General features: G+C 42.5%; 1 protein-coding gene across 2 annotated transcripts in view; it reads right to left on the reverse strand.

Annotated features, from left to right (window-relative positions):
* Positions 1 to 1,679: 1,679 nt before the first annotated feature.
* Positions 1,680 to 27,805, reverse strand: part of ABTB1 (ankyrin repeat and BTB domain containing 1) — a 31,304-nt gene continuing 5,178 nt past the window's right edge. Inside the window, exons 4-12 of one of the 2 annotated variants that reach the window (XM_067544283.1) lie at positions 27,293 to 27,437; positions 24,883 to 25,042; positions 23,683 to 23,728; positions 22,390 to 22,506; positions 17,520 to 17,635; positions 12,444 to 12,542; positions 11,698 to 11,865; positions 7,260 to 7,460; positions 1,680 to 5,964 (exon numbers count right to left, since the gene is read on the reverse strand). In XM_067544283.1, coding sequence (XP_067400384.1) covers positions 5,758 to 5,964; positions 7,260 to 7,460; positions 11,698 to 11,865; positions 12,444 to 12,542; positions 17,520 to 17,635; positions 22,390 to 22,506; positions 23,683 to 23,728; positions 24,883 to 25,042; positions 27,293 to 27,437 — 1,259 coding nt within the window. In that variant the 3' untranslated portion in view covers positions 1,680 to 5,757. The remainder of the gene's footprint in view (positions 5,965 to 7,259; positions 7,461 to 11,697; positions 11,866 to 12,443; positions 12,543 to 17,519; positions 17,636 to 22,389; positions 22,507 to 23,682; positions 23,729 to 24,882; positions 25,043 to 27,292; positions 27,438 to 27,805) is intronic. The other variant, XM_067544284.1, reaches the window with a different exon arrangement.

A 27,805-nucleotide genomic window follows, 5' to 3' on the forward strand; every position in this document is an offset into this window, starting at 1 on the left:
GGTGTGAGGAATGCTGTACCTACTTGACCCCGTGTGGGGAATTCAGGGACACAGAATATGGTTACCCAAGCTGGAACTTGGCCAGGATATCGGGCTCAACACCCCCATCTCTTGCAAAAAGCATTCTGAAAATCTCCAATGACCACAGGTAGTCAAGATCTTAAGAGCAAGAGCTCGTCTAAAAGACTCTCCTGTCCACATTGTATAGTATTCTCTGTTTCTCAGCAAGTGTTTTTGGGGAGAGGGAAAAGGAAACAATGTCACTGATAAGTTAGAACTACTTGGTAAAGTTCCTTTTAGTACAGGGGCAGTAATCAATTCTAGAGCAGCAGAATGCTGGCACCACTGTTATGGAAGCATTTTTAGTTAAATTAATAGAAATATTGGTCCTTGTGCTGTTCTGTGCCTTGATTATATTAGAATGCTCACTTCTGTAGATGCTGGTTATGGGAGATCAAAGCTGATCTTTCCAGTAAAGGTTAATTTAGCCCAGAAGGTGGTGAACAGTCCAGCTGAGGAAGCATTTACTCCATCTCCCAAGAAAATGTCTATGATACTCCTTCTGAGCAAAGGATTTCCATTCTATGATTATTTTCCTCCCATGCAGAGATTCCTGTGTAGAGACTCTCTCAAAGTTATCAGTGTCACTTGTCATGCAACTCCCTGTCACTAATTATAATTTGTCAGGATGTTTCTGTTCACCCAATTATGGTGGGATAAGAGAACCTCTTCATCTTGTCCTTTAACAGGGTGATTATTATACCTTAACAACAAGGAAATCAGTTCCCCCAAATACTCAGTGATACAAGTCCCAGGAGTTTCTTCAATATAAGCATACATAAAGTCCAAATAAAAGCTTATTCAAGTAGAAAAGCCCCTCCAGATTCTTATCTGTATTTTCCACAGGTCATACCTCCCCGGATCTTCTCAGCCCAGAAGACAGCACTCTTCCTGGCTGCAGTTCTCCCAAGCACTAGCTTAGAGCAACAGGAGCCTGAATTATAAAGGCCCCAGACTCCTCCCCTTTCCCAGCATGCCTAGCAAGAGGACAGCAATGGCCAGCCCTTCCTTCCCCCATTCTCTTATAAGAGCGATTCAGACAGCCTCACATGGCATTCTCCTCTCTCTTTCCAATGAAGAGCCTGTTTTGCACCATGCTTTGAAATCAATATGGAAAGAGCCTGGAGCTTTCTGTGAACTTGCTTCCTGGTCTTTTCCAGTCCTGGAGCCTAGTCAGCTAACACTGGGGAATGGGGAGCTTCTCTCTTACACTTCCTTCTCTCAGAGCTTGTCTCAGGAGCCTGGCAAACAGACTGTTGGGAACATGGCTAGCTCATTAGCTGGCATTGAATGCTCTTCCCTGAGACCCCTTCTTTGTTCTCTAGTGATTGTTTGCTGTCACGCTCCCTTCAAGTCTCACTAACCGCAGTGTGTTATGGAAGAAGTGCCTCCTCAGAAAAAGTATGGGTTGTATCGGGGATTATATGACTGGTCCACTAGAGGATGGAAGCACACATTCCCCCCATCCATAACACACTGTTTGGGAGCAGAAAAAAGCTAGCTATTTGGTGGGTGGGGATGGCAAGTGCAGGCTAAATGGACCACCTGAGTCCTTTCAGAAATAAAGCCACACAGATGCCATTAGGTTCATTACAAACAGACAGCAGCAGAGACAGACATAGTGAAATATACATTTTTTTTATTGCTGCACACATGCTCACACATTACATTTTTAAATATTTTATTATAATATATTGCTGCTCTGATAAACTTTACAGTTTTCTTAATTCAATAAATTGCTATTAGTAAATTAAGAGGATAGGGACAGCAAAACAAAACACAAAAAAAGACAAACAGAAGAGAAATCCTAATTTTTCATCTTGCAATAAAATTATTTGCAACACTAAAGTGAGTTCAACATTACAACCCAGTTTGTTTATTTTTCAATTAAGGAACTTGTTCTGTACATTAAGCACCTGCTTGTCTGTTTTTTTTCCTAGCTCTGTTTTGCAAGAAGAAGAGAGATGAAAGATCCCTAGATACTCAGTAACTGGACAATCCAGTTTAGTTCAGAGATTTAGCCACTACATACAACTGGACAGATGAGGTGTTCTGAATTCATCCAGCACATTTAACAGAACTGCATTACCAGGGAGGAAAATAAAAAGGCCATGTTGACTTTTTATCCCACAAGTTGCAACCTTCTAATTAAATTGGCTCCCCACTTAAAGAGACAAGAATGGACACATTTAAGAGCAGCTGCATGGAAAATACTTCAAAACTGTGCAGCTGCCATTTCACCCATTTTTTGTACCATTGTCTTTTTACTTTAAGAGTTAAGTTACCTGCATGAAAAAGAATAGTGTATTTCTCAACAGCCCTGCTCCTTAATCTTATTTCCAATGCACCCCATACTTTGAGGGCAAAGGCCAAATTCACTGCTGGTGTAAATCCATCTAAATTGGTTGCCCGTAATCTTTTGGGGGAATGTCACATCAATTGCTTTGAAAAGGAAGGTTGTGTTGCAAGCAGGAATTCATACAGCAAGAGCAGAGAGGAGGTAATAAGAACCCGAGCATCATCTTTACATACAAAGTCATCTTTCGTAATAAAGGAAAGAGAAATGGAAGTGAATCGTCCCAATTTAGCGAGAAAATTGTTTCTTAATAACAGGTTTTGCAGGATCTTTAAAAAGCCTGACACCTCAGAGGGCGAGACAACACTCACTCCTTCCCCTGACATAAGAATTAGTCTTCTAACCAGCCCTTCCCCTCAGATCTCAAATTGCGACAGGCTTCACCAGCTCAGGTTACCTTTGGCTCTCAGAACTTGATTGTCCTGTCATTCTGTCTGAGCTAGTCTGTGCTCTGCAGATGAACACAGACCTAAGGTGTTCAGAAATGCACACATTTGCAGAGCAGAACATGCAGTTCCTTTTCTATGTCACTATTCCAAAGCCAGGGAATGATTTTATCCATTCTGATACAGGACCAGGCATGCATGCGCATGCACAGTGTAGAACCAAGATACCGGCACCTGCCTTCAAATAGCAACCCAGAAAACTTGACTATTGCCCACAGAAATTTCAAACAAATAGAGGCAGACCCTGCTCGAATAGCATTCCTCAAAGATGCCTGGTCTGCAGGAGACAGCACATAAATATGGATAAGAAGAATCCTCTGGGGGTTGGAAAAGCCAATACCTAACTGAAAACTCATAGGTCTGACAGCGCATCTCAGTTCTGACCTGCTAATTTATTCCTAGGCTTCCACGCACAACCCTGCCGACACAGCTCAACCCCGGCAGGCAATACCTGCTACTCTACCGACACGGAGCCTTTTTGGGGTGCCGGCCTGCCCAAACTATGTAGCAACTTCATGACTAAACCAAGATCACCAAATGCACTTTGGCTAGTTGTCAGAGTCATATCAGAAGCCAGGCTTGCAGATGGAAAAGGACAGCATACAGCCTACGTAACATAGTCCTGGCCATGCAGGAGCACACTTAAATCTCTTCCCTTGCTTATGTTGGAAAAACACTACCAGAAGCACGGTGAGATGAACTGATGGGGATCCAGATCAACTCTCTGTATGAACAATCCCACAGTGCCAACACAAGAAAGCACAAGTCACTAAACTGTGGTTTTAAACCCCTGCATTATGCAGTTACTGTAAAAAGCAAAATCCAAAAGTGACGGCAGCACCAACATTTTCATAGGATTCCCCTGCAGCTAACAGCCCAATTTTCTCCCTCCTAGGCCCCACGTACTGCAGAAAGAATCCACTTCCCTTCTCCTGACAAATCAAGACTCATGTTGTACATCATTCTGAAGAGACTTAGTAACACAGAGCACTGTAAAGTCCTTGGCAGCATTAAATTCCCAACATTACAATACTTCCTTTGTGCTAGGTCTCCCACCAGTAAGCCATCCGCTTCCTAGGACTCTCTAAAAGGTCAGAACAGTTAAGCCCCCATGCTTCGCTCTCTGGGAAAACCTGACAGTGAATCCTATATTATAATAAGTCCATTAACAGCGTGGTACTCTGAAGACAACTATAGGAAGTCTAGCAGCCATAGTACATTCTTGTGACAAGAGCCAGATTTAAGGGAGAACAAATCTGGGTGCAGGCAAGATTTTGGGACCATAGATGCCCCTTCCTCTCTCTAGCCAACACCAAGAAAATAGCCTGACAAGTTAACAAACAGAGGATGTCATTATCCTACATCCTGGCAATACAGTCTCTTTGGAATATCACCCAGTATCAGCACACAGGACCACTAAATCCAACCTGAAATAATTTCATCACCCTAATGCCCTCTAAAATTTCAACTTTCCAGCCATGCTGTCACAAAACAGAGGTACAAATAAAACTCTTGCTGCTCTTCGACTTCTGAGGGTTTCTAGAAACAGTGCAACAATAAAGAGGGATATCTAGTGAGACAGGTGAGGTTGGCTCACAAAGAAGAGTCTGTTGACAGCAAGGGAGCAAGACTCTTGAGAATTAGTCCCTATGATTAGGTGTACTTAGGGCAAGAGTTGTAGCCTGTTGACTGATGTTAAGAGAGAAGAAAAAAAAAACAAAACCCCAAACCAAACAGTGCCATCAATCTCAAAAAGCCAAGGCAGGCCAGATTTCTGAAAGATGTTATCTATCGCAGAGGAAGACTCCCCAAACACATTTGCAAGGATGAACAATGAGCTTCTTGAAGAAGAAGGAACTCAAGGTTTTTAAGCCTGAGGAAAAGTCAGAAACCTACAGAGCAGGACTGATGAACTGAGACAGGACTTGTAAAGCTCCCTTTTTCTTGTCAAAATTACCTGCCCACCCTTAAACCTTGACAAATCTCTCCTTTATCCTGACACAACAGGCCAAAAAATATATATGTGGAAACTCTGAGAGGAAAGGAGTTTCTCCCCTGCTAGAGTGCGACAAAGGCAGTGCCTCTGCATTAGTGCCTTTGAAAAGTTACTGGCTCTTTAGGAGACTGGATCTCTCTCCTGCTGCTCTCTAATGTATCTCTATTTGGATCATGCATTATAGAAAGTATCCAGAGAAGAAATCGTTCAATTTTTCCATGCCCCTCCTAATCAAGAATACGCTGTCACAATCTGTCAGAATGTGGATTTAAAAGCTTCCTTACTACCCTGAGGGTGCAAATCCAGGTGCCAATGCTTGGAGGATCCCAGTAGTTTATGACTGAGAAACAGGAACAGCAGGTGAAGACAGCTACTGCCCCTATAAGGCAACATTCCTGTGCCCCATTAAAGTGCCATCCTCTCTGCTAACTCCCCATAATACTGACAGTGGAAGACCAGCCTGTTTAATTCTAATAGATTCCTTTACACTGAGCATAATCCATTTTTGTTCCCATGATAACTATACAAGAACCCTGGCTTGAACCAGGTTCAGAAATGCATAGTTGGCTAAGAGGGTAGGGCAGCTCATCGGGCTAAATCTCACTGAGTCCATTAATACAGCTCTGTTAGCCATATGGTTGGCAGTTCCCTCTCAGGGCTTCATGGTACAAGGAGTAACTATCAAACTAGGCTGCCCTTTGGGATCCTATTAACAGAAGGAAAAAATAAACATGCGAGCGTCCAGCCATGAATGAATTAAAAAGAAACCATGCTGGGGGTGGGTGGGAAAGAGAAAAGAAAAATCATTTGCCTACGACTCATATGTTCTTGCACTCAGCGGCAAACCACTGGAGGTCGTACAGGCTGCTCTCTGCATACGACTGCAGGATTTACAGACTTCAGCACTCGAGCCCTATACTGGCCAGGAGATTTTCTAGTGCCTCTAGTTTTTGGTTGGCCTCCTCGATGGCACTATAAGTCTGCACATTGCTGGTGATGTGGAAGCGGATGTCATCAACCAGGGGGATGGAATCAGTCTCCTGCCGTTCCTCCACCGCCTCAGCATTCTCCTTCACCGCAGCCGCAAACTCCTCCAACTCCACCAGCTGGAAGGATGAAGATAAAAAATCGATTAGGGGAGCTGGAAGCAGATGGGAAGTGGCATTGTGATGTACAGCCTTTCACCACTAAGTCACTAGTTCAAATCTAGCTCAGTCTGGAGAGCTGAGCAGCCTATATTTGTGAAATGAGTTGGACAGTCTTAGCTTAATTACCACTGGGAAAGTGACCAAAACAAGGTCATCACCATAGCTGGCCCTTCTGCTGAGATTCCCAACAACGGGGATACAGAGTGTCAAGAACTGAATAGCCCAAGGAGACTAAATTCCCCTTTCTCAGTCTATGGTGACCTTCCAGGTTCAGTGTAGGCACACAGTCCGTGGCCCCCTGGAGCCCTCCCTCCTCCAGCACTCCTGCTGTACCTAACATTAGTAAAACAATGGGAGAATGCCCAAAAATTCTTAGCCTAGGCAAAGCCCAAGTGGCAAGAATTCAGCTTTCCCGATCACTGCTCGTATAGTTAATTCAGCTTGAGTCAAATCCCGTTTCCAGATCCCAGTTCAGATCATATGCTGATGTGCTGGCTCCCTCATTTGTATTGATCAATGGCACTTCTGAGTGAGAAAAATCTATCTGGAAATGACTTTCTTCACTGTTTTCACAGGCAGGAAATAATCTCACGCCTTTCTCAGAGCCTCTCAGCTGCAGGTAAAGAGTGTTACAGCTCATGTAGGAGTGTTAATTAGAGCCATTTATATAAAACTACTGACCCATCTAGGAACCAAAATACCTAGTGGAAGAACTGAGACTGTCATTGCCATATGGTCACTGTTTCTCTGCAGACATCACTGACTCCTGGATCTCCAAGCAGCAATGGGGAGGAATGCGCAAATGGACCCTTACAAAATCGGATTCCAGTGTAATAAAAAGATTTGGCACTTAGTTAATCAGCAGCAATATGTTTTCCCCATGGAAGCCTCTATAATCTGCTTTGTAGGGGTTGTAATGAATTTGGGGCTACAGTACAAAAGAACTAATTGCACCAGGAAGAGTCGTGGATGGAGACGAACACTCCCACATCACCCATGCACACGGCACCCCGGTGCACTTCAGTAATGATCTGGGCAGCACTTCACGCTAGTCCATAACTGCAATCTTTTTCAACAGTCATGTCAAACTGGGAGGCGGGCAACACCTATTGTGGACCAAGGTGTGACTACAAAATTCACTTCACTTATGACTCAACATCTTCAGAAGCGAAAAGTTCCATTAACCCATGGCAACCCTTTGATGCACATTTAGTGACCACACCTGAACCATTTTAGGGAAGGATTTTGCATACCTTCTCAATGATCTTTGCCATATACTCTGTGCACTGGTCTTCCAGTCGGGTCAGCAGGAACAGCTTTGCAATCCTCCAGATGTTGACAACGTTGTCCTCATCAAGTATCTGAGCCAAGGTTCTCCCACACAGGCGTTTGAGCCCAGGCAACAGGTACATGTCTGCTACACACAGCACGTCATAGGCATTCTCCGGAGACAGCTGGTAATGCAAAGAAATCACCAGAAAGTCAGTCCTGCCTACACCACATGCCTCTGTCAGAGACAGACTGCCCTTACCTCCAATTTCAGGAATAATTTCCTGAAGTCAGGGGACAACCATCAGTGCAAGAGTACCAACCCTGGGTTAGAGTGCTCCGTGCCACCATAAGAGAGACTGAGACTGTGTCTACACTACAGATGTTACAGCGGCACAATTACGACACTGCAGCACTATAGTGCAGACCCTTACTATTGCAATGGAAGGGGTTTTCCCCATCACTGTAGTTAATCCACCCCCACAAGACATGGTAGCTAGGTTGACTGAACAATTCTTCTGTTGACCTAGCAATGTCTACACCAGGGCTTAGGTCGGCTCAACTAGTTCTCTCAGGGGTGTGAATTTTTCATACCCCTATGCGACATAGCTAGGTTGACAAATTTTGGGTTTTTTTTAAAAAATATATCTAGGAAGTTTTACAAGTTCACAAATCCTTACCATGGAAATATGGGAAACAAAACAAATCGTTAGAACAGTTCACTTTTGTTTAAAAAGACATTATATAGGAATATAGTCACCAGATCTTCTATTTAACAGGTGTTACCATATTCCAGAGTGAGCATCATGATAACCCGTATGTTCTTCTAGAGATTTCATTAAACTGAGTGAAAGCTCTATGTACACACAGTTGACAGACCAGGCATATCAATTAAGTGTTAATATCCCAAAATATTAGGTGTGCTGGGTTATTTTTGCAGAATGTAAATGAATGTACTTTCTCTGAATATTGAATAAAAGGTAACCAAATACCTAAGTATCTGTCTGTCCTCTGTCTATTATGCTGGGTATGTAACAGACAGGCTACTGGTCCCTCTCTCTGGAAAAAGAAAACTAGCCCAGTCATAGAGGAATGGTCTATTAAAATAAACCATGTGGTTATGGAAAAATGTACACACCAATTACGTACCCAGCAAAACAGAGAGGACAGACAGATATTTTGTTACCTTGGATATTTTGTTACCTTGTACTCAATATTCAGACAAAATACATTCACCTGCAAAAAAAATTCCAGCACACCTGTCTAATTTTTTTTTAATATTAACACTTGATCAACATGCCTGGTCTGTGTTAAATATGTATACACAAAGCTTTCACTCAGTTTAATGAAATCTCTAGAAATAACATAAGTGTTATAATGATGCTCACTCTGTAATATGGTAACACCCTGTTAAATAGAAAGATCTGATGACTATATTCTTGTATAATGTCTTTTTAAACCAAAAATACCACAGTGCTAAGCCTCATTCAGACTCTTCTTTTTTTCCTGGCTGGTCAAATCCTTGACATTTATTTTAGTCAATCATCTATGTCATTAATCTGAAACCAGAGTTCTCTTCTGTGCAGTTTTGCTACTGCTAATATGAAAGGAATTGTAAGGAGCAGCATTACCCATCTGGATTTGTGGGACATGGCATGCATGTGCTTTGAGAGAGACCAGGTCATGTTTGATTCTGAGAAGGAAATTTTGTATGTTTATACTACAGAACTTCACAGTTGCAAGGTGCACCGGTGCAAGCTGCAATGGCGTGGTGCCCCCACTCTAGCCATTCTGGGTCAGTTGCAGTGCTGCTCACATTCACACACTGTTACAGATGATCATTTCAAAATGGGATTGCACTAGAAGGATTAAGTGCTTGCATGGCTGTCCACACTGGTACTAGAGTAGACCAGATTACTCAGAGCCAGTGTGATTGGAATGGTGGTGTGAATTCTTGCACACTGTGGCAAAAATTGTACATAAGAACACAAGGTGCATTAGAGGCATATCTGAGGCTTGCAACAGTTGTTAAAGTACTAGAACAAAACTATGCGGTTCAAAGCAGCAGCAGCAAGTCATCAGGGTTATTCATCAAGTGCTGTTATAGAAGCAGGTCTCCCACATCTATGCTCCCTCTCACCTTACCTACAGTCCAAAGCCCTCTTTATACTTTTCTCAAGTTCATGACTTTTCCACATGAGCTTGCACAGCTCCTACCCCTTCCTTAGGAGAATTTTACCACACATAGCTTGAGTTTCACCCTCACAGTAACTGTAAGTCTCTCTACTATGGCATCTAATATGATGCTTTGGGAACCTAGGAGGTCATGAGCATTTTAACAAAATTGAAAACACCAGTGCTTGATTGATCATTGCTCAATAAAAAACAGAATCAGTGATGTTCCTTTTAAAACTTCCCTTATATAAACATTCATAAAAGTTCCACTCAGCTGCTTATCTTTTCCAATCAAAACTACACACGCACACATTCCCCCTTCACTGACGATATAGGCTGCTGTGAAGGACACAACAGTGACAGAACTTTAAATCTTTTGAAAAAGGGTGAGGTCATGCAGGGTGTAAACTCTGCTGATGTTGGCAATAGAGTGGAGTCACGCCTGGGAAGAAAAAACACTGTACAAAGTACTGAACTTTGAAAATCTGCCAGGAAAAATAATCAAGAAAACATTAATATAGTTTTTCAAACAGATGGCCTTTTCCCACCAAAACCCATTTGGCTTGGGTCTCAAATAGCCACTGGAAAATATGAGTAACATAATTTAATGACAGTAAGTTGTTTTTAAGTGAGGTGGGCCATCAGGCATGTGCAGTGCACAAACAGGTAGCATGCGAAGCGCCATTCGAAAGGGAAGTCTGCAACTAGGGCTCCACTTTGGAAACATTTCTACTTAGCAACAACAGAGAGCAAGCCAGATTCTGGAGGTTCAAAAAGGTGCTGTGGAACTGGGTTCGGCTGCAGTGCTGTGACAAGATTCTGATGTGCCTTAGAGCGCCTCACCTCCCACTTCACCTGTCCTCCAGAGCATGGACAATGGGAGGTTGTGAGACAAATGAGTTAATGTGAGGAAGTACAGGGTACTACAGGGTATTAATGGCAGCCTCGGTATGCCAGCCAGTGACTTCCTGTCTGATAAATCACCTCCCTGCCTCAGGGCCCCCACATGGGGGGGAAAAAGGGTACACTTTACCAGGGCCCGGATGCCCTGGGGGGCCCTGCAACCCCCATGGGTGTGTGTGTGGGAAGGGGCCCATGTTACAAGTTTGTACTAGGCCTGAAAAAATTATGCTTGGGTCCTGACCTGCCTACCCCAGATTCTATATTGCTGCCCATAGTCTAGATAGTCAGCAAGAATAAGGTCACAGCTGTGCAGGTGCTCACACCACACCAAAACCAAAGGGTAAGCCAGAGTAGTAATGGTACGGTCTCACTCACACAGGAAAGTCTTAAGCTTTGGAGAGGACACAAACTGGCTCATCAGCATCATTAACCCTTTCAATGTTGCCAAAAGGTGTGTAGTACTGGCTGTATTTTTAATTAGACTGTTAGTTCTTTGAAGCAGGGGACATCTTTTTGTCGTTTGCTTAGCCCATGGGACCCTGATCCTTGAGTGGGACATCTAGGCGCTCCACAATACAAATCATTTTTGTTTTAAATGCAAAGCTTAAGGTTAAGATTCAGTCACAGGTATTTTTAGTAAAAGTCAGGGAGAGATTGTGGGCAATAAACAAAAATTCATGGAAGCTGCGACCTGTCCCTGACTTTTACTAAAAATACCCTGGGGTGGGCGGAAAACAGAACAGCTGGGGCTTGCAGCTGCTCAGTGGCCAGGCCGGGCCGATCAGCTGCTCAGCAGTGGCCCCCGGGACTGCTCCGGCCTTACCCCAGAAGTCACGGAGGTCTGGGAAAGTCACAGAATCCGTGAACACCTTGACCAAATTGTACGCTTAGCAATGATAGTCTGCAATGCCAATAGTAAATAAACAGCCTTAGCACACTTGCAAACACGTTTTCAGCTGCCATCTAGTGGCAGAATTCTGATCATGTGCCTTTGAGAGCAGCCAGTGCCGCAAAACAGCGTTCTGTGGAGAAGAACAAAGCCCGACATCATGTATCTGGCCTAAGTAATGTGCATCCTAATTCAGAAGATATTAATTTGGGATGAAAGATATATATTTAGGAGTGGTTGCATTGAGGTATTCAGGAAACAGTCTCGGCCTAGCCTACAACATGGATTAAAGTGAGGTACTGGTATTTGGGTTCTTGAGGTTTTTCAAAACAGGTGGGAGAATGAGTGAGTGGTGTTTAACCAAACCAGCACTAGGATGCTACAAGATGACATGTCTGCAAAGACATTTGGGCATAACTGGAAGGCAATGAAAGGAGAGAGTAGGCTGGTCTCACCTCAGTGTCATCACTGTAGATGTAGTAGAGAACCCTGATGAAGATGTCTTCTGAGATGTCATGGAGGGTCACCACAGGGATGGTGGGCTGAGTTTGCAGCTCCTCGCTCTCACTGAAATGATCCTCAAGGAGGGCTTTGAAGTAATCACTGCGGCCACAGAAAAATGCCTGGATGGGAAAGGAAAAATCCACCACTAGCATCTCCCAGCACTAGGCAAGGGATCAACTTTCAGGAATTCATTAAGCAAGTTCTAAGGCACAGAGTCAGTACCACACCCTCTGCTAATGCTCTGGGTTTTTATCCTTAGACTCTGATAGACTTGGTTTTTTTCCTATTTCTTTCATCTCTTATTTTTATGCATTACTGCCCCCAAAGCAAAAAATAGATCTCAACTAGAGTGACAGTTAATTTAGAATAGCAATATAGTTATAGTTAAAGGCCTGGGAGTCAGGATTCATGAGTTCTGTTTTCAGTTCCACCCTTACACTGAGTCATCCTGAACTATTCAGGATCCAACACTTCCAACAACAGGCTCAGATTTATTGCTGACAGCACGTGAGACAATGTAGATGTTTCTTACTGCAATTCACAAATCTCTTTACCCTGTAACGGAGGCAGGCTGGGTTGTTTCATTAAAAAGAGTGCTTTAAGTTTAGCTTACCCTGCTGTCTATCTAACTATCTCATGCTGGGGTCATGGGAAGGATGTGTACATGGACTGGGATGTGTCTAATGTAAGCGCATACCTTATGGCACAAAAAGTTGTAATCTGCCACTCGAAAACACACATCAGGACAGCTGCTAAAGTTGTCGGTGCTGTCAAACGGTAACTCCCCAAAACCCACCTAGAAAGACAAGTTAAAAGGCATGAAATTCTGTACTTGGCATCCATGGTATAAACATTAGCGATATTGATATTGATCTATAAAGCCTTGCATATCTTGGCTATCTGAGACACCCACTTTTACCCATTTATCCCTCAGCAGCAATGGAGACCACCAGAGATGCTCTTCTTGACTGATCCAAGATTTGAGCATCTGGGAGCTGGATGTCTGGCATTCTCAGTGGAGAGGCTTCTGAACTGAAATTCACCTTCCCAGTTTGTCCAGAAGAGCCAAATGACCTTCAAGACACCAGTGGCAGACTCATAACTCCTCTCGGACTTTTAAACGAGGAGCTGAATTGCTGTGTGGTTATTTAGTTTATGTCGTGGGATGGGCATCTTAACATTGACACCCATCAAGGAGAGTCATGCTATTTTTAACCATAGTATATGTAAAAGATCATTTTATAGATTAAATAAAGGAATGCACAGGTCTGAAGTGATTTCATTGAAACTACAACCTCATTTAAAATAATGCAAAGCTTTGCATACAGAGTTCAATTTCTTGTCCAATTGGCAGTCTAAAGAAATTAACGTTAAACTAATTCACTAGTCTATTAATGCAACTTCCTCCAATCTAATGTGCCAAGACGACCGGCATAAAAGTTTAAGGGGTTGGTTTTGGTTTTTTTAAAACAACATTATGGATATGTTGTTTCTCAGTTATTCTCTCTCTCTCTGGACACAAGGGAATTCAGTTGTGCGAATCTATATTCACAGCCATGTAACCAGGACAATTATCCCCTGAAAACAATAATTTCCTCTGGTTTCTCCTATCCAGATATATACCCCAAGCAGCCTGGGAGGAAGAGTCTGATCCCTACCACATGTCTCTCCTCTGAGCAAATCACATACAAAACTGGCTCTAGGTTTCCCCAGACAAGCCAGGAAGTTCCACATCCAATGGAAGAATGTCAAATATCATCTCGCACCCAACCACGCTAGCAGAGAGCCATGCTCCCGGCCTTGGGTTTACAAGGCAATTAGTGAGATGGATCAGGTTCCCCTTCCCTTCATTTTCACTCAGAAGGAAACAAACTGCGATACATGCTGCTTTCAGTACCAACAGCTAAGCTCCATACATACACCATGGAGATTCTCTAGTACTCCTGGTCCTAGGCTGTGGAGAGTTACTGAGTTATCAAAGGCTCTGAACTTCACAACACTTTGGAGCATGGCAACCTGGCCCTACCCACTGGGCTCTCTGTCAGTACTCAGCACAATTAGGCAGAGGCTGGTTTCTAATTATAGTACAGCTAAGTCTAATGACATTTACAATTTGGCAGAGGCTGGTTTCTAATTATTACACAGCAAAACCACCTTCCCAAACTCGGCAGCAGCCCTACTTTGTCTCTCTCTTCTATGCCTTCAGTTACAGTCGGTAACCTATTTACTCTTTTTTCCCCCATGGGGAATGGGACAAAGAGAACTTTTACTACTCCTGAAAATAAAAGATCTGCAGCACTTCAGAGTATCTGTCTCTCCGCACCTTATCCCCATGACTTTTAACCTGCTCTGTTACCACTGCTTCTTACATAGCTCCAGAGACGTGCACGGCACTTCAACAAACATGGGAAGCCCAAGTCCCTGCCCCAAAGAGAGTGATATCTAAATTCAGACAAGAACAACTGGCAGGGACAACAACATGCACAACTGACAGGGAGAAGCAATTTGCTCCTAGATAGGAATATGCACAGCAGGCAAATTCAGCTGTAAATAATTTATGACATAACATACAGAGGCCCATTATGTCCTAACAATCCATAATGGGATTACCAGCTGATAATCAGACTCAACATTTTATATCCAGCTGTATGTTGAGTCATCAGGGTTCTACAACACAAGGCATAAATTAGTGCATCTACAAAAGGACAAAGCAAAGCACCAGTAAACATACTGCAGACATACTAGGTCTTCTGCATCCATAATTTCTAGGAATTAAAAAAAAAAAAAAATCTAGCAGTGGTCAAAGGTAACATAGATGTTAACAGCTCACCTACAGCACCAAGTGTCAATACTAGAGCTGGGCTGAGAAAAGTAATTCCATTTCATGAAGGAATTTAATATTTTGAAGTTTGGCTTCATTCTGATTTGGAATGAACATCAAAAATTTCAAAATTCTCCAAGAAATGGAATGGAGCACAATTCCGGGAGAGTTCACCTGGCTGGCAGACCCAAAACAGTGGATCCTGAAAGTCCTGGCACCCCCAACTCTGGGGACAGTCTGCCTGGCAGCCTACCCTGGAGCTGGGCATGTGAGCTGGCAGCAAGCTAGGCAGCGTTCTACCAGAGTCTTGCCTGGGTTGTGTTGGAACTTCATCAAAATTCAACTACCACCATAAAACGTTTAGATTTCGACGAGGCAGTAAATTCCAGTGACAAAATGTTTCCTCTGAATTGTTCCTACCATCTCTAGTCACTACTGAAAACATCAGGTTTCCATGCTCACAAAGCAACAGAGAAAAGGAAAATTTTAATTTAAGACATCAAGGTTTTAACTGCATTTAACTTGTAGTTACTTTGTTTAAAAATAGCTCCTATGGTGTACCAAACTATAAAATGTATGGGTGGCTGAAATAGCCTTCCAAAAACAAATACACACCACCCCACACACAGCTTCCATATATTCATATTGTGCAGTGCCATGAACTGTACCAACACTACACAGCACTACAGAAGATGTCTCGACTATTGTAGCAGAATTTCCTGGTATTACTGTTTTATAGAGAGAGAAAATTGTGAGAGCTCAAAAAAAATAGGCAGTTTTCACCTGAGAGACAGAAAAAGATACAAAGTCTACCTTTAATGTCCAATATCAGAGTATTATTTAAAAATGATCCGGACCCAAAGTTCACATAATACAAAGCTACATGCTGTCTAGTGATGCAGAACTTTGCTTTTGCGATCAATCTTGTTTGTTGCTTGAAACCCTGGTGACAAATCTGGTTTGTACCTTATAACTGTGTACTGTTTGTTGTTTCGGATATTCCAGGAAGCGTTTGATGGCTTATTTAAATAAAATTTCAAGTTTGTGACTGACTGTTCAGTGTTCTTTCACTTTGTAGGTTAAGTGTTTTGTATTATACTGTTTGCATGGTATCACAGTCTAATAGTGAGGTTGCAGGACTGTTACCCCGGGGACTCGAACAATGGGATGATCCAGTAAGCAAAGATTTAGAAGAGATGTAAATGATAATTAAGCAGTAAAATGCAGATTAAAAGAGTACAATCCTGTCTTTAGGACCTTTATAAATGGCCAGGAAAAAGAGGAGCTTTTAAAATTATCAAGTTAAAACAATGCAATTAGGGGTAACGTGAACCCTGATACCATGGTTATGGATGCCACACAGGATGCTCTAATACATTTTCCCCCATTCCTTCCTAGCATTCGTGAAAACACACAAAGTAGAACAGTAGTATCAGTGTCACATGTTTAGACTGGATCATGGTATGTTTTCTTTCTAAGCTACATAAAACAGCTGGGAAAAAAAATCAGGAAATTTCAGCAATGCCAATTCGCTATTTTAATCAAGAATCTCATGATATTTGGGTTTTTTCTTCCTTAAAGAACCAGCTCTCATGTGACTATGGGAGAATCTCAGCTTTCATTTTTAAAATAAGTGTTTCTAGCCCTTATGGTTGTAGAGAAAAGCTTGAAAATGTGACTCAAATGCACCCTAAAGGCTAAAAAACCCAGAAAATTAAAAAAAAAAATCAGGTTCTTTGTATTTAAGTTGATGGTTTTTAAGTCAATTTCATTGTATTGGGACATCCGACTCAGGATTTTTGAACCCTTGGATTGATACTACTGGAATTCACTCTACACTACTCTCCAGCTTTTGGTTTTTCCAAGTACCTAATGATAAATGAAGAAAACCACAAAGATATTAAAAAAAAAATCCAGAGCTTTCTGCCTTGATAGAGGGAGTATCAATGGACAGGATTCCCTCATCAAACCCTTCAGTACGTAGAATAACTGGATAGCTAAGAGCCAGCACAAAATACAATGGCCCATCCTGCTAAAGAAACCTAAGCCACCAGCACATTAAAAAAACAAACAAACAAACAAAAAAAACACCTGAGTTTCTACCTTGCTTCTGATATTTCCTTGAGTTCCAGCTCAGGGAGTTCTGTTTAGCACAAGAAAGCAATAAGCTGTGCTACACTGTTCAGTTATACAGCCTACAGGCACAGAAGCTGCTTAAAATGAGTATGTTATTAGTTTTACTACTCCACGTGAAGAAACTGGGACAAACGTATTGAAGGAAAATATAAGACAACCATCAATATTACAGAGATGAAGAAAGGCAGGAAGAACTGGGGTCCACAACATCCGTCCTGTTCACTTGCATCGCGGGAAATCTATTGTGTGGAATACACACAGCTGAGTCTAATAGATAATCCTAACTCAATGTTTCTGAGAAAAGTAACAAACCAACTCGCTGCCAGTCCACCATGGGGGACAATTCTCAACCTGGGGATCAGTTTAACTTTGTTGACAGGTAACCCCAGTTAGGCAATCCATTTTATCAATACATATCCGAAGGTACTGCTGTCATCCAAAGAATTTTTTTCTCCTTCTTGCATCACAGTAATATGTTCAACTAGGGCTAAATCTTATCCCCATTGAAATCAATGGGGAAACTCTCATTGACTTGGATGAGACCAGGGATCTGACCTCTACAAATCTCTAAGGGAAGAATAATCCTGCTGCAAGAAGGAAAACCGGCAGCCTGGTTATGAGATTTACAGCATTTCCCTGGGCTGTACAAGGCTTTTGTGTTTGGAAAGTCAGCTCATACTATTAATACCAGTGAATAAGTGACCACAAAACCCAGCAGAGAAAGTAAGACTAAACGCTTGTGAACATACAGCTCTCCCTGTGGCATAGTCAGAGGGGCCCAGTGGAGAGTGGGAAGAAATATAAAACACTCCCTACCCGCAGTTCAGCCGGCAGGGCGCAGTCTGCTAGCAGAGCCAGATCCTCCTGCAGCCGGCAGTTACCTGGGGGCTCAATTGTCAGCACTTTCACACAGGTCCCTGGCTTGGAAGAGACTGGAAAAGGCAAAAGAAAACAAAAAAAAGTATAGATGGCTAGGGAAAAAAAAAAATCTAAAAACTTTCCTTCCTGCTTAAAAAAAAAAGAGGGGCGGGGGGGAGGATCTCTGGGAAATATTAGTTTTGTCTGACTTTTAGTTTCCACTGAAATATAAAAACATGTCCTTCAGAGAGAGAGACACGCATGCACCTGCTAGCAATGATCAAGGCTGTAATTATCATTGGGAGGAAGAAAGAGGACACGGACTCCACCATTTCCCCTCTTAAGTCACCCCTCATCCCTCACTTCTAGAAGATCCATTACAGAGATCCTGGTGAGGAAAGGGAGCAGCCATGGGCCTGTTCTGTCCTCCTCTCTGCTAATACCCCATTAGACACATGATCGAGAACTGCCATAGAAATGCTGCTTCCCTGCAGCTGCAGTCAGCCCCAGATGATACAGTAATAACATAAGATACATCCCTACTGGGCAAGGGGGTGAAGCCTGCTGCACTAGACATGCTTCCACACTTCCTCCTGGCCACTAGTGCTTCCGTTGGTTATTTACTTAGAGTGAAGTCGGGCTTATGCTTTCCCTCTGTAGCGCCACCACTCGCTTGGCTCATGTTCTAGCAGTGCTGCTGTGATTTAGTTCCATGGAAGACTACGTTCTTCGGGGCAGAGACTGTCATTTTCTATATATTTATACAGAGTATAGCACAGCGGGAGGCCCATATTGATTGGGGCCTCTAGGTGCTACTGCAACGTAAGGCTTAAATGCTAATAATAGCCACCAACAAGGGACCAGCAAACAAAGAAAAAACTAATGAAGCACCGGCCTGGGAGGCTCCTTCTCAGTTAACCTCCTGGCTAGTAACCTTCCAGTTTCCGGTCGTGTCAGGATAGCTAGCTAGGCTACCACAAGGGAGCAAGCACTCCCCATTTTGGGAAACTATGGCATTCCTTTGATCCAAATCACATAAAGCGCCCCAAGACAAGACTGTGATAGGCACCTTCTAGGCAAAGACTGCAACAACAGGAGACTCGACTGGAGCTGTCTGCAAGTGTTGATTTTAAAATGTAACCTCTGGTCCTTCTTCTCCAACAGCTTTGCTCCTTTGGAAAGAATTGCCTGCTGTATTTTTAAACTATTTGTTCTACTTGGCAGGAACGATGAATGCAAGTCATGTGGCAGGTCCCTAGCACAACAGGTAAAATTAAAGGTCTCAGAGGTCTTCGCAGCCTCTTTCAGGTACAGCTGCATGACCACAGTTGGGAAGGAAAGGTTTAAAAAAAAAAAAAAAAAAAGAGTTAGCAGCACTATCAAGGTGTGAACATGCATTACCGTATAATCTTATTGTCAGCATTGTCCTTCCGCTCCATGTCCATTTATGAACCTCATTTGCTGTTTCAAATGCAATTTTGATTGGACTTTGACAAATTTTATGAGCCTCTTAGCAGGGAATGCTTGAAAAACAAAGTGCAGTCAAAACATAAAAGTTGAGGCTATGAAATCTTATGGATTCTATTAGAAGCATAGTGAAAGAGAAGTTAACTACCAGTGATTAAAGAGTTAAACTGCACAGTACTGAAGTGTTAGGAAGGATTTTTGACAGGAGTGATTCACTGCATTAAAACCCCTCTCTTCTCAGGTGAATCACATCACCATGAGACCTTATTTTTCCTGACATTTTGCTCATCATTATATGGGCTTCATCAGATGACTCCATCAGGTGGTGGGCGAAATGAGACCAAGATGTGCCACAATATGAATCCACCGCCCCCACCCCAAGAAAGCATTTCATCCATCAAGATGGGCCACCCTGACACCTGAACTGGCTGAATATCCCAAATGTTTTTTGGAAACAATAGGGTGCATAAAAATCCAACCCACCATTTAAAATGATTGGTACTATAATCCACATCCAGAGAGGTGCACTCGAGAATGAGCTATGCAGTTTCTATTTAAAGGACTGAATGCTGATGCCCTTGTCTTTAGCAAAGAACCAAACTTACTGGAGGGGCAGGCCAGGTTTGCCATAGACCCAAGCCAAACTGCCAAAGCTGTCAGAAAAGAGCCCCACAGAATTACAGATCCACATAAGCAACTGAGAACACCGTCCTTGTCTCTTTAAAGTTCACTGCAGAGTAAACTCAGGCTCTTATTCAGGTGTTGCCCCAACCCTCCAGCCGTCCACACACAAAATCCTCTCACCAAGTTCAGTGGTGTTTTCAAATGGGCTTGCTGGCTTGTCTGGGGCTATAGGCAAAAAGCTAAGAGGAACATCTACTCAGGCTGGTAACCTGCCCACTTTGCAGTGATGATGCAGGCTAAAAATCATTTGAGTGCCAATAGTCCTCCAATGACTTTCCACAATTCTGCCCTCAGAGGTGTGCCTAAAAGGACAGAGTTCTTCCACAATTCACTGGCAAAGAATCAGAGTGGCTCATCTTATTGCAGCACAAAGAACTATGGGATAGGCCCCCAGAAGTCCTAATAACACACACGGGTAAGTGCAGCACCAGTGAGGACACAGTCTCTATGGAACAGCTTCGCAGTGTGGCTGCTTAAACCCCAGCCTAGGCTAACCCAGGTGCTCAGACCTGGACACCAAATCACCCACATAATCTCTGCAGTGAAGACGTACACTTAGTCTAGATTTCTACTCCTCTGTGGGAGACCGGTTACTGTGACTGTGTGATAAGAATGATACTTTCTATGGGTGCCTTTCATCAGAAGATTTCAAAGCACTTTCTACCCATTAACATTTGAGTGACACACCGATCTTGTCTAGACTAGGATAAAAAGTTTGTGAGAGCATGTTAATGCTTTTACACCCTAGTGTAGATTAGGCTGGAAAGAGCTTTGTGCTAATTTAAAGCAGAGGTTGTGTACATAATTGCTTTAAAACCATATTCTGTGACAGTCAACCTACCTATCCCACACAAGAGAGATTTGGGAACATCGAGAGATTAAAGGGCCAAACAGAGAAACTATCTGAAGCTCCATGCTATCCGAAGAACTCAGATACCATGGTGAAGGGCACATTATAAAAACCCAGAGAAGAAGAAAGAGGAGAGTAGGAAATCCTTCCCTCACACACAGAAAGCACATGCCACATCATATGTGCCTTCTCAAGGCCATCAACCAAGAAATAGGGCAGATTCAATGGTACGTATCCACACCATAGGCTCTCCAACGCATCTAGGCACTTCCATAGGAACCCAAAAGTATCTCTCGTGATGCTCAGACCAGAAACGGTGGATTTTGGATGATGGTATTGTACGCACAAACCAATTCAGTCACTGAATATTTCAAATCCAAGGATGCAAAATTTCATTGTTAGAATTTTTTTGCTTCTAAAAGGATGAAAGAGACAAAAAAATAGATTGTTGGCAGCAACAAATGGGAAGGTCCATCATCTGATGTTTGTGAAATGCAAGAAGTGCAGGGAATTCAGCAAAGAGCAATACAAATAATAAAAAGGAGCTGGAGGGACGTATCCAGGAAGGAAGTTTAAATGAAGCAAATCTTCGTGAGCTCAGCTAAAGAAGAACATGATAGCATGCTAACCTCCTGCAAACATCTGGCAAGAGTTAGCACTGAGGAGGGACAGTAATCATGTCAGGTGAGTTAAGGAGGTATAACAGGCATGAAATGAAGCAAAGAAAATGTCGGTTGAGTATTTGGGAGAATCTATTAGAGTAGTGGAATGGTCTCAAGAGAAGACACTCCAGTCTTTAAAAACAAAGTAGGGCAAAGCACTGGCGAGTACACTGTATGCACACACACTTACAACAAGAAAAAAAAAAAAAGCAAGTTTTGTGATGCAGTCATAGAGCTAACTTTGCACTATGGGATGACTGTCACTCCAGCCTACATATGCTGGTAAACTATGTAAGCTTACAAAGCTGCAAAATCTGAATCTACAATAAATATTTAAAGTAAAAAGCTGAGCAGCTACAACAATCTTTTACCTGTTAAATCAGAGAAAGGACACTATCAGATTAAAAACTATAACCTAGATTCTGCTCTGAGAGAGTAACAAAGGAGTTACACCAGAGTGTAAATGAGGGGCGACACAGACCCTGTGTGATTTCAAACTACAAGTTTCCTTACCAGTTAATCCATTAAACTATTACATCTGAAATCAGTTCATTTTCTAAAGGTATCTTTGCCATTTTTGTGCTGTTAGAAGACTAGTATTCCACCTGCTGGTTCTCGTGCAATGACCCAATGCTGTTGTGCTGGGATCATGAACACTCTGGGAGAATGTTCAAAAACAATGCAACTGTTTATATTAACTTTGTGTGCATGTGTCTCTCCACACACAAAATACACTAAATCTAACTTATCTGACTGTTCCACTTTAAGTCAGGCATTTCTATCATGCAGAGAACACACGAACCACCACCACTGTAACCCACTAGTTCTCTGATTACGGACACTTTGGAACATGCTCCTCACTGCTCTGCTAGGGTTGCTGGACTATTCAATTAAGCCCTGCTGCTGTGGTCCCCACTACTATGATGTACATTTGTTCACTATTCAGTCACAGAATACTATAGAAGTTGCCTCACAGGAAGCCTCCCATGTAGAAGACCTATTCTGTGAACGGCTGTGCATAGAACTATTCAGGTTTTCCCCCTCATTAGTTTCTGGATGCCACAGGTGCCCCATTGGTGGAATGTCTATTGTCATGACCTCCCCTCCCACTCCAAAAACAGAAACAAACACAATGAAGAGAAGCAGCCATTAAGGGAGAGCTCACCAAATTCATAGACCTTTTTACACTTGGTCTCCAAATCCTCGATAAGATCTTGAAGCCAACACTGCTTGGCTAGTCTCTTGCAATCATTCACATATTCTACATCAATGTCTAGACGACCTGCCAAAGAGAAACCCCAAGATCCTATCAGCCAGTTCCTTGACCTCACACCAGTCACCATTTACTTACTTGGGCATAAAAATGGCTGATATACAGACAAGGGACTGGATGGACTGAAGGATTTCTAATGGGCTATGCAGTCTCACTTCTGGATCACTGGTATGAATCTATTAGGCAAGTGTCAATACAACAGTGCAAATTACTATCTGCTGACTGCTGAGAAGCTGAACCAAAATTGGTGAATCTCAGCGCGGTTCCTCAGGTGCCCATATAAGTGGACCCACAACTTGGCAGTCTCAGCAAAAGAGACCAAAGACTGAATGGCTCTTGGGGACCCAATTCCACTTTCCTTAGAAGGGGGTTGTTTTCAGAACAGAGATGAGGGGCACAGTGGTAGAAGCTTGCATGGCTGCTGCCATGATGTTTTGGCATGAGAAAGGACTTCGGTCTCAAGGGCTGTTAATCCAGCATCTCCCAGAAGCACTATAAAGCATTTTAGAGCGCATACTGAGGAAAGCTAACTGTAAAGAGATAAGCAGTTATTGTTTTATGGTGAAGAAACTCAGATGCCTTAGTAACATTTCCCTTACAGTACACAATGGAAAGTTTAACTCCGAGCACCACCCTGTGGTCTGAGGGGATATTGCACTTGCATTCCCTAACAGAATGCTTGGTTAACTCTGGCTCAAGATTTAAGAACAACTTCTGCTGGGACCAATAGTAACAAGTTGTAGTCAAACCATTCAGCAGTCTGAGATAGCAGGTCTTCTAGCTTCAAAATACTCAGAGGCCAGAGTACACAGGGAATACGGCCAGTGCTCAGTTTAGGAGATAAAATATGTGCCATCTAAGCAGACTTTTATCATCCTAGAGAAGAAACATTTCCCCACATCTATCCACTCAACCAAAGTTGATTTTTATTGACTCCCCAGATACTGGCAGAACCACAACTGGCAAAAAGTATGAATATGCATTTTCAGTCAGCTTTCAACAACATGGAATTGCTCATACTCCTCATATCTGCCAGATGACAGAGAGACTGTGTCTAAGCCATGACTACCCATCCACCCAAACAAGCTTATCTAGAAGCCTCTGCCACCCAAACAGTGCCATGGCAAAGAGGTGCAGACTACTGCATTCCAACATGCGTGCACTTGTCAAGCAGCAGTAACATACCTGTGTAAAGATACTGCAGGAGGGAGCCAAAGGCTGCTGGGTTGATCTAAAATAAGACAGGAAAAAGGTCACCTATATAAAGCACACATTTATCCAAGGAGCTTGAAACATCAATAGAGATACACAGATGACCTTACCAAACTGATAATGCATTACACACTAAAAATAATGCACTATCAGTTTGGTACGGTCATCTAAGATAAAGGTCAGGGGGTCATGATCAAGAAAATAACTCTAAAATGCATGGGAGGTAAGTGAGGATACCTCCTTTGTGGAAACTCAAACTAGTGCAATAATAGGCTTTTGATTACACACACTATTCCCCCGCTCTTCCACATAACTAGTATTTCCATTCTATCCAGTCTACATCGCTCTGTAAATATATTTACTTGTATTTGGTTTATCCACCCCCACCTTTGTTACACATCAGAGTATTGAGATTTGTTACAGGGAAAGGCACAGAACCTGTGCCTGGGGAGTTGGCAGGTGACAGAGACGTTGCAGGTCACACCTAGGACAACTATAGTAGAAGCACTATCACAAATTATCCTTTGATCCCCCACCATTTTCAACCCTCCCAGTTAAAGAGGAACCCAAGTTACAGTCTAAAGAGCAACAAAGATGGAAGGTGATAAAAACTAGGGTTGTCCTGAGAAACAAGGAAGGGTGTTTGCAACAGGAGAGAATCTGAGGTTTCCCACAGACAGCCAAACCACAGAAACATACGCTGGAGAGTATTAGTAATTGACTAGCAAAATCCACTTACAGCCGATTTAGTCCTTTAGTTGCTGAGGCAACACCTGGGAGTCAATTAGTTCCAATTATAGTGGTGATTTCTGTGGTGTTGACCACCTGTCTACTGGGAATTAGACAAAGACTCAACTCATTTCATATAAGGGTCACCAAACAGCTGGCAGATGGTAACAGCTCTTTTATTGCTGATTTGAACTGAATTTGACCCAATGACGGAGGTAAAAGGAGAGGAATCTGACCGCATACAGTTTACAGCTTTCGATGCATCAGAAGCCATTTTAGTGCATAAAGTGTTCCATCTCCCTCTGAGTCCTGGAACAGTTCTGTGTTATGGAAGGTGTCAACTATGGAAATTACCCCTGAAACTTCTTTTCAACCTCACCTTTCTCAGAGAGAAAATATCTAAGGCATGAGGGGAAACAAAACCTGAAGTGTGGTTCTCCTCACCAGTGGGTGCTTTAACGCTATCATATTCTTCCCTTTCCACTTGGTCTCAAACATTTCTGCAAAGTATGCACTGCGAGCACTAAGGATGCAGCGGTGAGCACAGAAGGATTTCCCGTGGACGATGAAGACAATGTCGCTTTGGTAACCCTGTTCCAGAAGCCTGGAAGGGAAAAAAGAGAGGGGAAGATAAAATCAGCTACATAGAAAGAGGAAGAAGAATACAGAGAAAACTGAGGGTGAGGAGCGAAGCTTTCACACATGGGAGAAAGGCAACTTGTGAACATCTTACTCCTTAAGGAGACATTGTCAAGACAGAGTGTTGCTGTCTTTCTTATATTCTTTGATAATGAGGGTCATATAAGTGCCTCACAATCTTCAATTCATTATCCGTACAACATCCACACAAGGAAGGCATTATCCCTATTACAGATGGGGAACTGAGGCATAGAGAGGTGAAGTGGCTTGCCAACGCAACACAGGACTCTAACCATTGTACTGTCCTTCCTACTGACCTCTCTCATAAGTAGAAATGAAAGATTGTAGAAATGATGAATGAATTTACTTCTCAGCATTACTGCAGTTTATTAAAATTTTACCTTTAGCTCCATTTGAAAAATGAAAGTGGAACATAGCCAGTTTCACTCTGGTTCTGGTGAATTAGCTCAACATTGCAACATCTGAGTTATTTAAATCAACCTTTCAAAAGAGTTTTGGTTTTTTTTGCAGAAACAAGCAAGGTTTTTTTTTTTATATCCCTGGGGAAATTCCCAGCTCCCAATGGGACCCATTTACTTTCAGATTTGGAAGGCACAGACTTTAAAATCATGATTTTTTTTTTAAGTTTATTAATAATCTATTTTAGATCAGTTTTAGACATACTTATGACTCCTTTGAGCCTTGTATAATTGGATTCATAGTAACTAAAGTAACATAATATAGACCCAGTAAAAGATTTTAAGACTCTTGTATATTCTTTTTATGTTCTGCAAAGTATGTGACATATCGTGAATACATGACGGTGCGGTATGAAGGTCTCATCAGCTGTTTGGGATGCATGCCTAACTTGTAGATTGCTTATTCCCCCTCAAATATGACCACCCAAAGTTTGTGCTGATGAAGCCTGTATCCCATACCTCCTTATAATGCATTCCCTAAGCTTTTAGTATTTCGAGAAACGGGAGTACACAGCACACTAGGAAACTTTTACAGTGTAGATGGCAAGGTCCACACAGACACTTAGGATACATCTAAACTACGAACTAGGGAGGTGACTCCAAGCTCGCGTAGACGTTCTTGTGCTAGCTCACGTGAGCAGCACAGACAGCGGTGAGCAGTGGCACTCCAGCTGCTAATCCTCCTGAACCTCAGGGTTCATCCGCAGCAGAGCTAGCCTGTGAAACTGCTCCCCATGCTACTCCAGCCATGCTATTATTTTTAGCACACTAGCTTGATGAGAGCTAGCATATGTGTTTACAGGAGCTGGGAACCACATCCCTAGCTCCATAGTGTGGATATAGCCTTAGCACACAGCAGGCTTCAGTGGGCTACATTTACCCCAGTATTTGTCATGAACTAATTGTCTGTATAGACAAGCCTTAAGCGTTTCCATTCCAATTGGCCTTTTTCAGGTGCTTAGAACTTTCTCTTATCCCTAAAACTGAAGTTTTCCCTATGTTTCCTCTCAGTCCAAAAGCTATATTTTTTGGAAGACTGAGCCTATCATTTTTTAAAACAAAAACCTCACATTTGTCATTTTAAGACTATCTACAATTTTATTATTTATTTATTTATTTGAAAATTTAGACCAAGATTTAAAAAAATTACTCCTGATTTTGTCAGTCCAACTGAAGACACCTTAAATAAGCCAGATTTTCAGAAAGTGTTCAGCATCTTCACTCTGCAAATCAGGTTTCTTTAAGGGACCGCAAGCTGGGCACCTCCAGAATGAGGCACCTATAATCACTACTCACTAGTAAAAATATTGGCCCTAGTGCCACAGCAGGTTAGGGGTGAAAACTTAAATGTGTCTTACTTGTCTTTCCTAGTTCACAGACGTGTTTCTTGACAATCTGATAAACATGCTTTGATTTGGAAGTCAAGGGTTCAAAAATTTACTTAGCACATGTCATGCTTTCACTAATGCGCTTTCAACATTCCACTGGTCCTCTGCCTGTGTGTGTATGTAAACTGATGGAAGTTTCTTTCAACACAGATGTATGTGGTAAATGATCCGTTAGGGCATATTTGAAGCTCTGCCTAATTTGACAAGATATGTAAAAGCGGGTATGGAATGAGACAGGGCTCTGATCAACCTGCACGTGATTTAAGCCAGAATGGCATATTTAAGTGGTCGAGCTGACATACAGACTGCGATTCTGAAATGTGCTGATGAGCTGTCCCATCACCTTACCGCTGCAAGAAGACATCATAGTAATCTCTCTTCATGCACTTCGCTGTGATTTGCTTGTACTCCTTCAACACACGTCGGATGGCATCACTCAAAGCCCCATACAAACAACGCTCCCCATCAAAAGTGTTTGCTTCACATTTTGCACCTGCAAAATGGCAACAAGTGTAACACTAAGACAGACAAAGCACAAACACCTCTAAAAGATGTCCCCTAGCTAAAGAGGGAATTATCCTATGGCTGACTACATGATTTACAAGAAACATCATCTGACACAATACTGGACTTCAGCTGCCAAAATTAGATTCTCCACCCACCCACCCACACTCTGAGTCTGACCTCCCATCACTACCACTCCTTCATGAATGAACCAGGGCTTGTTTCTTTAATCTGATCTACTGTTACAGGAGGTTCTGGGCCTCAGGCCTGGCATAACTCCAACAGGATTCAAGGAAGAAGAAACTCACTGTGTGAATGGTGCTATTAGCCACGGGATTCTTAAAGACCAATTTTCTG

This window comes from Emydura macquarii, unplaced genomic scaffold (assembly GCF_026122565.2).
Source record: "Emydura macquarii macquarii isolate MOO-44397 ecotype Brisbane River unplaced genomic scaffold, CSIRO-AGI_Emac_v2 contig_968, whole genome shotgun sequence".
NCBI lineage: Eukaryota > Metazoa > Chordata > Testudines > Chelidae > Emydura > Emydura macquarii.